Source organism: Fusarium venenatum (genome assembly GCF_020744135.1).
Source record: "Fusarium venenatum strain MPI-CAGE-CH-0201 chromosome Unknown EDB82scaffold_2, whole genome shotgun sequence".
Lineage (NCBI taxonomy): Eukaryota > Fungi > Ascomycota > Sordariomycetes > Hypocreales > Nectriaceae > Fusarium > Fusarium venenatum.
Genome location: NW_027072130.1, coordinates 1,261,768 through 1,273,114, shown reverse-complemented (window position 1 = coordinate 1,273,114; position 11,347 = coordinate 1,261,768). Strand labels below are relative to the sequence as shown.

Below are 11,347 nucleotides of genomic sequence, written 5' to 3'. Positions count from 1 at the left end.
AATGAAGCATGAATCTGTATAAAATGGATGGAGTATGGTTCAGAACAACAGGAGGGAAGGAGGCTGCAGACAGCCACTTTGAGTGGGATCGGAGAGGGTAAAGTACCTATTGGAAGGTGAAAAAAGATACCAGTCAGAGATTATCCCCCGAATGTCTTGAATCAAATGTCCCAGATCTAGAGCACAAGATAAATTGAGTCATCTTATGGAGAGTATATACGCCCCTCCATTGTCCTTGTCCTTGTCCTTGTCCTTGTCATGGTCATGAGTATCCATTCAAGATCACGGAAATACCATCGTGGCACCCAACACTCTGGAAATCAGCAATCCTATAGGTAGGATGAAAAAGAGAATAGAAATAAAGCAGGGCTGATACCGAATTTAGATGCGCATCTTGTATAAATAGGATCCCCGGTATAAACAGCCCCCACAACCTTCCTTAGTCAAACACTCCACTGTCACGAACAATATGCTCCTGCAGTGCAACGAGAAAGGCAGGGAAAAAAAGATCATCTTGTCAAAGAATCTCTATCTTTTAGCATTTCACACAAGAGTTGACAAAGGGGAGAGACGGTCACCAGGACCTAGCGTAGATCGAATACGCAGCTCTGTACTCTACTGTTACTACTGGGGGCGAAAGCCATGGACCTGCATACCGGCTGTGCTCTCAAATGCTTGGTCCATTGGCATACATCAGCTGAGGACATTGCATTGCATTCCACTCTTTTCCTTCGATCCTGCCACGTCAAACAAGAACAAAGGTAGACTGTTGTGACACGAAAGAGCTATGACGGCTTCTATCTGGTCAGGGGTAGATGGAAAAGAAGTTCAGTCAGAGTACGGCGGGAGGTGACAGCTGCGCTTCCGCTGCAGGTGGGCATGGATATTAATTAACATTGGCATGAACACGCACGCAAGATGATTTCAGATGCGGCACAGACCGAGTCAATGTAGTTCATTAAGACAGAGGGATGAGACAGGACGAGACATGCGCATCAGTTGATTGCCAATCCCATTTATACAGGACTTTGTATACGGTTGTGTTTGATGAAAACCTTGTACATTGGCATGATTTAAAGTAGCCAATACAAGATGTAGTCACATCAAGATAAATATGTACGTATGTCTATTGTAGTAGACTTGAACAGGAAATACGAAGGAACCCACAGAGCGGAAACAACGTCTATAATAGGCAAGATGGGCGTTGCCAAATAGAACAAACTTTGCTTGGTAAGTTCGCCCTGTAAAGATGTCTTGCATAGGCTCTGGCTCTGTGTTGTTTCAAAGGTGTGTGGTGGGGACGGAGCATTCATTACACTGGTCTAAGCTTGACGGACTTGAATCATAGCATGTAGTTAAAGTGTTCTTTCTTGACCATGACGAGGCGTTTGGCGGCCCGCAACGGAGATCCGGAGAAGCATTGACTTTGTATATCCACTTTCAGGGTCTAATGTAGGGCTGTCCTCGAGAATGCTGTGGAGTTGGGATATACAGCCGTAGTAGAAGCGTAGGGTAGATGAACTGCTGCATCCGTAGACTGGAAGATGATCGACAAAGATGAAAATGTTGGTTCGATAGATTGCCATAATTGCTTCTTCCTGTCAAGGTAGAATGTTGGAACAAACATGCCAAGAATATTGTGTCTGACGGTTCAAGTCTAGTCTCCCCTAGTCAATCCACGCTATGGTACGGCTGAAGTTCAGGCAAGTCATTGTACCGAAACTAAATATCCTACATTGGGAACCGGTGTCTCAGATAGACATATTGTTGGTTCTGTGTAGCCCACTTGCGAAAGCACGTACACGGACACGCCCCGTGCTCACAAGATCCTGCCCTTTCTCGTCTCTGTCTTTTAGGTCAGAGACATGGCAAGAGTAGATACGCAGTATAGTGATACCCCGGAATAGGTTGTGCAATGGAGACGAGAATACCTACTGCTCCTTCGTTGGCTGCCAGGGCGAGTGGCTTTGATGGAGGGAGAATCATTGGACACACTCAAAACTTCTGTGCTACTGTTGAGTTCCCTCTCCGATGTGTACAGTGTCAGCCGGGGCTCGGGAGGCCCAAGCTGTCGGATCCTTTCTGAGATGTGACAATCTTGCTTTGGTTGCATTGATTGATTTGATCTTACATAGGACTCTACGTGTGCTGTACTTGTAGCAGTTACTAGTGCGCATGCCACTAAAACCTTTAGTGTTGAGCTGCTGTGCTTCTATCCTGCCTTCTATCTTCTTCAGCAGGTTTAGGTCCTGCAATTTAGTCATGTAGTTCCTTCCATAGTTTAATGATCGACAGTTGGGTCCGTATTTAACCCTGCATCTTCCCCCCTGAACTTCCTTAGACTACCCGCTTTGGCTTGTCAATCAATCTTTCGTTGGTCTCTGTACCACTTTGCACGCGTGTTTCCTAATATCCGTTCATGATTCAGCCTCTTTTTTCTCTCTTTCTTTTTTCCCATTCCTTTTTCTTTCTCTCGTTGCTACAGGTGAACTGTTCTTGGCCACATGATGAAGCCAACAGTATCACAAGACGGTGACTCTACCGACGCCTCTTCACCCATCGACGACCCTTCCATCTCCCAAGTCTTTGGTGATCCTGTAATCGACTTACATCTGACATTATGGGACATCTTTGAAAACGCCGTGGCTTCAAAGCCCGATGGAGACGCCCTTGTTTCGATGTGGCAGCCACGCCATCATTTGTCCAACGGTGATCTTCCTCCTCCATCCAATGACAAGGACAAACCGTACCTCAATTGGACCTATACTCAGTTGAAGGACAAGGCAGAGCGGGTAGCCGAGACTTTGGAAAGTCTAGGCTGTCGACCTGGAATGCGGCTGGCCGTTGTGCTTAGTAACTGTGCAGAATGGGCCTTGTTCTTCTGGGCGGCGGCCAAAATGCGCATGGTTTTTGTCCCCATTGACCCAACGGTTCCTCGAGATGCGAGAGCCGCAATCCTATCCGTCAAGGCGAAAGTGGTGGTGGCACAAGATGCGGAGGGTGCAAAGGCGCTTGATCTTTCCACAGAGTCGAGGGTCTGTATAGTGTGCGTAGGGGAAAAGGTTGACAACTGGTTGGGGCTACCTGATGTGTTGAGTCCTGGCGATAAACTGTCAGAATCTGTGCCCAAGATGACGAATGGGGTTGACTCGACAGATACGAACCAAGACGAAGACGCAGCATTGATCATATTTACCAGCGGAACAACAGGTCAACCCAAAGGATGTTTACATACAAACGCCAACATCATATCGCAGTGTTGCGACTTTGATCCAGAAGTCAATGCTATGGGAAAGCTTAGATGGCTTATCCATACCCCTGTCTCCCACATGTTTGCCATCAACAACACCCTTCGTGCATGGCGTTGGAGTGGCTTGGCTGTCATCCCATCCAAGTCCTTCAACGTCGATGCCACGCTCGACGCCCTCGTAAAAGAGAGATGTCACATCATGTCAGCCACTCCCACGCTCGTCAAAGCCCTAATGTCGCACCCAAACTTCCCCAACGTTGACCAACTCGACCTACGAATCGTCACCATTGGGGGTACATCCATCGGACCAGAAGACATCAAACTCTGCCGCGAAGGTCTCGGCGCGCAAATGGCGATTCAAGTATTCGGCATGAGCGAAGGTGCTCCCATCATTACCTGGAAGAGGGCGGATCCTGATTTGGTGGACAGTTGGCATCCTGGAGTTGGCAAGGTTCTTCCAGGGGCGGCTGTGAGGATCTGCCGGCCCGAGACGCGAGAAATACTACCTCGATCGGAGATCGGAGAATTGCATATTGGCGGAACATCCGTCATTTCTAACTATTGCGACAATGGCAGGGGTTCTGATGGAGCCATGTACACCGACGAAACAGGGAATTGGCTAGTCACAGGCGACCAGGCCAAGATTGATGACAAGGGAATTGTTTATATCCTCGGTCGCTACAAGGATCTTATTATTCGTGGTGGTGAGAACATATACCCCCTCAAGATGGAACAGGTTCTACTTCAGCAGCATAAAGGACTACAGGTAAGTCCCAGCCAATTTCTTGACTCTCCAACACCACTAACAAATATAGGTCCAAGTTGTTGGCGTCCCAGATGATTTGGCTGGCCAAGTCGCTGTCGCTGTCGTTCTTCTACCAGAAAATCTCACAAAATCCGAAATTATTGAGACTGCCAGAAATGCCGATCAACGATACGCTCTAGATGGCGTATACACCCTCCAAGAACTAGGTCTAGAAAAGTTTCCCTTGACATCGCTCGGAAAAGTCAAGAAGGAGCAGCTCAAAGCCCATATTCTCAAACTCCGACAAGGGAAAAGTTCACCAAAGGGTCCATTTTCGCCAAAGGTTTCAGTCTCGCCAAAAGGTTCAATATCATCGAAGGATTCAATCTCGCCAAGGAGCTCGAATTTACCAAAGGTTCCTATCAACAAGGCAACTCCAACACCACCTTTCGTCAATAAACTGCTCAGCGTCTGCGAGCAACTCATTGGGATTCGACCTTCCATCACAGAAAGCTTCAAGCATCTCGCTGACAGTATCACTCTGCTGCGCTATTGCGACCGTGTACTGCGTGTCTCCGGCCAAAGACTCTACCTGCAAGACTTAATTGAGCACGATACCATCGAGAAGCAAGCTCATCTCCTGCTCTCTCGAAAATTTCAACAAGCGCGCCTTGTAATTGCTCCTGAAGTACCCAAGTCCAATCCTCCCCAACCCAGGCAACACGTCCCAGCTCCAAACCATGCCATGCAAGCCACCACTCCCTCCTGTCAAGGCACAGACAAGGATACGCTTTGCCACGCCAAACGTGCTGTAGCACGCGCTGGCTTCTCTCCATCGGACATCGAGGACGTCCTACCCATCCGGCACTCGCTGCATCGGACTGCGATTGGGTCCCGTCCGCAGTCCTACCATAACCGCATGGTCTTTCGCATCTGCAACGTTGCGCAGCATCAGATTCTGCGTGCCCTCGAAAAGGCGCTGGTCTCGAGACCGATGCTGAGAACCGTTGTGTTCCCTGACTCGAACCGTATCCCGTTCCACGCCGTCCTTACCCCGAGTCCCGCACTCTTTGCACAGCTCATCCACGAGGTAGACGTCGACACTGAGGAGGATGCGCAGGATCGTTTCAAGGATGGTTCTGCGGAGGGTCATTCGTCGCCGTTCATGTTCCAGGCTGATTTGGTGAGGACGTCTGGGGGTCAGGCTTTTCTTTGCGTTACCTTTAATCACTCCGTCTTTGATGTTCTGTCTATCTTGCAGTGGTACCACGATCTCGATCATTGGATCCAAGACATAAAGACCAACATCCCTGCACTGACTTCCTACCGACTCTTTTCTGATCTGTTCACCCAATACGAGGAAAGCGTACCTGCACAGAACAGTGTCGCATTTCATGTTCGAAAACTTCGAGGCATCTCTCGCTATGGCCGCGCATTGTGGCCACCTCAAAAGGCGCCTGGCATGATGATCGCTAATGACCAAGGTTCACCACATGCTAGAGAACGGTGCCAAGTTCGCAACCAAGTTTGGAATGGCGATTGGGAAAGCCGCGCTCATGAGTTCCAATACCCGCGAAGTGGTCGCGTTTCGAACATACCAGGGCTTCCAAAGCTCCAAGACGAACACGGCATCCATCCAGCACTGTTCACCAAGAGCGCAATTGTTCTCTTCAATGTTATTCAAACTGGTTGTTCACACGCATTCCTCAATGTCTGGGAAAGCGGACGCTCATGGCCATTTATTCCCCAGTGGATGAACAAACTCCTTCCGCCAGCCATGAGCATTGATGGTCCTACCGTTCAATGGATCCTCAACATGTCGGAAGTCATCCATAAGGAAACAGTCATCGAGTTTCTCCAGCGTATGACAGCTGAGAGCGAAGAGATCAAACAGCATGAACATGTTCCTTGGAACAAGGTTGTTGAAAAGCTCAGCGACGAAGGAGAAGCCGCAATCGAAGCGTCATTTAGACAATCTTTTGTCTGGGATGTTTCTCTCGCCATGAATTTCTCAAAGCAGGGAAGTTTCAAGACTTTTGAGCCTGTCGCACGCTACGATTGGGCTGATTGGTAAGTAACAATCACCTTCCATTTCCATACTCGTCAATAACTGATATTGAAATAGCGGCTTCTTCTGGAATGCCTTTATGATCGATTCTATGAACCTATATTTTATTGCTTCTTGGGACACGGCGCAAATGAATGATACCGAAGTCGGTGGGCATTGCGATGCTTTGTCTGAAATCCTTCGAAAGCTGGGAGATGAGAGCAACTGGGATAAAAAGCTGAGCGATGTGTTCCATCTATGAGTAATGATGTCTACGAAATGTCACTGGGGAGGCGTTCTGAGTTGTCACGTGGATCATTTTATATGTTTAGTACCAATTTCATGTCAATTTGTTTTACCTACCTTTATGGAGGCACCAATTCAAGGGCTGAAGCCCATCAGATACCATACCCAAGCCTTACAAAAGAAACTGTCTCCCCCATTCCCTGCCTGTAGGTCCTCCGCGCACAAGTGTCTACTTGTCGCAGTCCCATCGATGGGCAGACTGGCCATACTTGTCATGGAAAGACATAGCTTCGCCGACAACGACGTTGACCTCTCGAACTACAGCAGCGCGGAAGCTCGGGTGAAGCAGAGCATTTACCCACTCGGCCTTGACATCTTCGGGGTGCTTATACTCTTTCTTTGGGATATACTGCTTAATCTCCTTGTCCGTTGAGCCAAGAGCCGTTCTAATGACTTTGACACTATCGTCCTTTTCAGGACCAGGACGACTCTGGAACTCATACCAGACGTGTGCGAGATAGTCGTCGAGTTTGAGCATTCCTGCTATATCGCGGACTCTGAAAGCTCTGTCGTCTGCTCCGTCATGCGGGCTCGAAACGCTGTTTCCAAAGAGCGGTGTCCAGAGGCCCTCCTTGTGCTTGGGGCGCTTGACGCCGACCACGCATCCGCAAAGCATGACAGGAGAAGTTTTGCACTTGTTCATGTCAGTCCGCAGAAGTAGTTGCAGTCGACGAAGACGGCGACGGAAACATTGGATCTGCATTCTCGCAGCAGAAACATCCCACTCGGGTCGTACATCAGGCAGTAGTATAGCGACAGAGAGATCCAAGAGGAAATCCACAGCCTGCTTCGTGTACTCCTTCTTTGAAGTGATGCAGTTCGGCTGCATTCGAAGGAATAGGTCCCAAAAGAACTGAAGATCTAGCCAGAGGTCTTCAAAATCGATCTTGATGTCTTCCTTCTCGGATTTCTTCTTCTCAATTTCGGCTTGGAATCCGCTGCTGTTGAGTTTGTACGTTGTGTATACATAGCCTGCTGCCGTTGAGATGTATTTAGATACATCCAAAAGCTTCTCGTTCTTTGGATCAGTGTACATACCTGTAGTTCCATTGAACTCGGCCATTGTGAATATGGAAGGGTCAATGTCTTTCAAAGTACATATCTCGCTGAAGTCCTCGAAGGGATCGCCTTGACCGGTTGGGCGAAGAGCTGGGGTCTGACCCGAGGCTCTAGAACGGGGTTGGTCCATGACTCCTGTTGAAGGCACAGGACTCTCTGCGAATCGCACGAATTTGGTGGGTTTTCGGATAGGGGTTTCTTTCTTTTCCGGCATTTTGACGGTTGAAGAGAAAATTCGTTTGTGTGGTTGTGAAAAATTTGAGTTGGTGGGTAGTTCAAGTCAAACTTGGTTGATGGGGAGTTGTCGAAATAGGGGGGGTATTTGGGAGGTTTTGTCGTATTTAGGAACAATACAGTAGACGGCGTGTTCATTTCAATTGACTGTTCCTTAAAAATTGTACTGGTAACAAGACAATGATCTTCTCTGAACAAGGCCATAGTCCAAGGCTAAGCCTATTGATCAGAAGAAAAGACTACTAGAACTCAAGACTGTATCAAAGATATCAAGTTGTATTAACTGCACATATCAATGACAAAAAGAACTAGTCCAAGTATATAATGAACATATTATTAGTTCCTCAAAGAACACAGACCATCAATCCATTGTGCAAGAATCTTCACCACCCTCTTTGTACTTCAACCCATTGTTCAAAGAACGTCCCGCTCACACTCCCGTTCTTCAGTATACCCATTTCGTAGTATAAATCTCTGTGAGATCTAGCCATCAACTGATCTTAGCTTTCTTCGTTATCCTTTTCATCAGAGAATTTGTACTTGCTATACACACATCAACTAACAGTATCGCAACTCAACTAACATTCTCACACATTCAACACTCAGTCATTTCACCTCAAAATCGCAATCATGAGTTCTTTCAAGACCGGTATCCAGTACTACCTGGAACCTCTACCCTTCCGTCGCCAACCTTTTCCCGATCGCCCACTTCTCTTCTCTGAGAACTGCCCTCGCGGTCATCGCCCTTCATCACTCGACATGAGCGGGATCTCAAACTTCAACTACATCCCCAAACCCAAACAAGTAATGTCTCCTGGGACGTTTTGGAGAACGTTGCTTGCGGACATTGAAAATGTGATTGGTCCCCGCACAGCAAGTCCTGATCAGCAGGGCAATGGATCTTCACGAGGTGAGTTTGATACCAACGGAGTATCTCCTGTAACTGAGCTTGAATCACTCTTTCCAAGCTTTGATGTATCGCCTTTGACAGATGACGATTCTTCAGATTCAGAGTCTGAGTACAGCGAGTATGAGTATGAGATTGAGCCTGAACCTTCGTCTACACAGAGCCTGTTCTGTCATACGCTTACACCTATTCTATCACTTCACGAGCTCGGTCGTGATCGGCCTGCTAGCGCCCCAGCGCTCCGATGTGTAACTGCTCAACTTCCCGATTCTCTAGGGATGTGGCAGGAGGTAGAGCTGAGTCCCTTTGACGACTACACTTCCAGCGATGATGAGTCCCTTGGTATTGGCAGAGCAGACTCTGATGATTCCCCTTGGGAAGACGAGTTTTTTCCCCTTGTCACCACTGGAATGGCCAATGCATCTACCATTTGCCATGCACCAGACACGCCTCGATTGTTTGAAGGCCTGAGTCCTCCCACTACCACAACTGGTGAGTTTGTATCCAGCCGATCTCCCGCTTTTGCGTTAACTGGGTATGGAACCTTTGTCGTGCAGATGCCCTTCACTCCTAAATCTCCAACGTACAGTGAGACTGACCTGATCCTTCTCTATGGCGAGAACCGAATGAGTGAGGATTCAGGAGATGGTGTTTGGGACTTTGTGTTCATTTGGGTTAACACGATCGTGACCTTTGTTGCTGTGAGCACATATATGATTGTGCTTATTGCAATTCTGAAGTCTTCCCTGAACTAAGGGGCTGGATGTCCAGCAGGTGTCAAGTCGTCAACGTGGATCTTCCGAATCCGTTCGGGCCCAATAAGATTCTTCGTGGGGCAGTTGATATGGGACTCTCTGTTCAGCTACCACGGACAGGTTTCCCAGGTTTTGCGTAACTTGGTCGGCAGGGGGTGATATGTGCAGGCTGTTGGGTTTCTTCGAGTTTTGGAGTTTGGGTGAGGGATAGAAGGAAACTGGAATTTTGTCTGCTGGGATCACCGAACCAGACTTTTCCCTTTTTTACTACCCATTTTACTATCTCAAAAGGGGACTTCATCGACGGCTTAGGATGCCGACTTTGATAAGTTAACCTTGTGGGATGAAGGCCAGGAAACGGTCCTTCTCGTTGAGGATCCAAGCATGGATCAACCTGAGATAGGTTATATTGCATTTCTTTTTTTTCCTTTGTCGGAGCTATGGCGAACGGTGTTCTGGATTGTTACAAAGTCTGCTGGTCAGACATTCTAGGTTGTGAAAATAAAAAGTATTAAATGAAATGAATAGTACCATTAATGTGAAAGGAAGTGAGTGAACCATGGAAACGACAAAGTGCATTATAGTATTCTACACCTCTGGCTGTTAAACCCTCTGGGGTCGTGGCAGTTGCACTCCCCGGTGAGCTTGATGTTATTCCCTCTCCTCCAGTTCGATGCCCAGATGTTATACGCAGTGTGGGAGTCTTCGTGTTGTGAAGGAAGAGCAGCCAAACGGATCTCAGGCGGGAACTGGGGGAATAGAGTGATGGTGGGCTTCGCTGTGCAGCTTTTACTTCAGTAACAGCGTTATCCTATTTGATACCTTGTAATCCCAGTCGTAAATGGCCCATAATAGCCCCGAAGTCTTGTATGAGACTGTTTTCAGCTTTGCCTATAGTACTGACAGTTGGCACCTTAGATATCAACACAACTCCAGATGCAGTAGGGAAACTCGTCCAAGGTCCCAAAACGCTGTCGGGGTCAGCGGTCTTGTCGACTGAGTATCCAATAGCACCGCTCATGGATGCCATTGAGTCTTAATATGATCTGGAAGTTGAGGTCATCGTTTACCGGCATAGAAATGGTAAAGGTGTGACCAGATGTGATTCAAGAGTTGCGTAGGGGACGACAAAGCTCCGGCTAATGGGGGGGTAGAAACAACAAGGAAAACTTAGAGAGAGTTTCGAAGTCTTCTTTGTCGTCAAGTACCAGGGTTGTTGTGTGTGTTACGATCCAAGTAGGGAGTCGACAGAAAGAGGTCGTGGTCAGGATCAATACCGCAACAGTCGTGAATCAGATGAAACTGCGAGTTCAACCCTACAACCGGCCTCGATCAAGTTTTCGGCGACGACAAGTGCAAGCTCTCTTTCAGGTGTGAACGATAGCATCGATAGGTTCCTATGAGCAACAGAACTGCAGCGATGCTATTGCCAGGCACAATCAAGCAAACCCCTCCATCCTTCAAGGGACTTAAAGAGACACACAGGGACTCGGTTATAAGACTCTATCACTCACTGAGACGTCCCAGGCAAGGCAACGTCCTCGGCCTGGGCATATAGGGCTCGGGCCAGAGCCGGCTTGCAAACGACTTGCCCCCGACGGCCCTTAGAGGACCTTATCGCCGGGCCTCCTTGACGGGATGGCAACCTATCTAATCTATCGCCTACGCCTAAAGAGAGAACCTATGGGAGACTTTCTAGCTAAGCCCCTCCACATGGTTTTCCAACCTCAGCCTTCGAAAGGCGTGAACGAGGGAGGGGGGGCTTCCTTTCGAGCAAAGCCGCTCTGGTCCATCTTGGAACAAGGCTCCGGAAAGGTATCGGCAGCCCCACTAAGACTACTATTAACACTATCAATGGCACCACTCAGAAGAACTCAACCGCCTAGACACGATCTGTACCTAATTACTTGGGCCTATAGCTTGTGGAGGGAGTTGGTAAGAAGGGCCTTTAGTCTGTATAGAGAAGGGGGGAGGTAGGCAAGCAAAAAAAGAAGAGAAAAAAAAAAGGGAGGTAGGAGGATACACTTCTAATCAGTTCATTTAT

At 48.1% G+C, this 11,347-nt stretch overlaps 3 protein-coding genes across 3 annotated transcripts; 2 read left to right on the top strand and 1 right to left on the bottom strand.

The window, feature by feature from the left end:
• The first annotated feature begins 2,384 nt into the window (after positions 1–2,384).
• EDB82DRAFT_126191 (uncharacterized protein) lies at positions 2,385–6,411 on the top strand. Its single transcript, XM_025733258.2, has 3 exons — positions 2,385–4,016; positions 4,066–6,065; positions 6,121–6,411. Exons 1-3 carry the CDS (start codon positions 2,505–2,507, stop codon positions 6,302–6,304), a joined length of 3,696 nt encoding a protein of 1,231 aa, XP_025584183.2. The 5' UTR covers positions 2,385–2,504; the 3' UTR covers positions 6,305–6,411.
• Positions 6,412–7,900, bottom strand: EDB82DRAFT_126192 (uncharacterized protein). The gene has a single exon (XM_025733257.2). The coding sequence runs from the start codon at positions 7,619–7,621 to the stop codon at positions 6,518–6,520; it is 1,104 nt and encodes a 367-aa protein (XP_025584182.1). The 5' UTR covers positions 7,622–7,900; the 3' UTR covers positions 6,412–6,517.
• Positions 7,901–8,271: 371 nt separating this feature from the next.
• Positions 8,272–9,303, top strand: EDB82DRAFT_553939 (uncharacterized protein; the record flags this gene model as incomplete). Its single annotated transcript, XM_025733256.1, has 1 exon — positions 8,272–9,303. One exon carries the CDS (start codon positions 8,272–8,274, stop codon positions 9,301–9,303), a length of 1,032 nt encoding a protein of 343 aa, XP_025584181.1.
• Positions 9,304–11,347: the final 2,044 nt, after the last annotated feature.

What these genes read in the sequence shown, in the direction of transcription:
- EDB82DRAFT_126191 (XM_025733258.2), top strand. Translation starts at nt 2,505, where the DNA reads ATGATGAAGCCAACAGTATCACAAGACGGTGACTCTACCGACGCCTCT. An exon ending in AGCAGCATAAAGGACTACAG is followed by an intron (nt 4,017 to 4,065) that starts GTAAGTCCCAGC and finishes TAACAAATATAG; the next exon opens with GTCCAAGTTGTTGGCGTCCC. An exon ending in CGCTACGATTGGGCTGATTG is followed by an intron (nt 6,066 to 6,120) that starts GTAAGTAACAAT and finishes ATATTGAAATAG; the next exon opens with CGGCTTCTTCTGGAATGCCT.
- EDB82DRAFT_126192 (XM_025733257.2), bottom strand. Translation starts at nt 7,621, where the DNA reads ATGCCGGAAAAGAAAGAAACCCCTATCCGAAAACCCACCAAATTCGTG.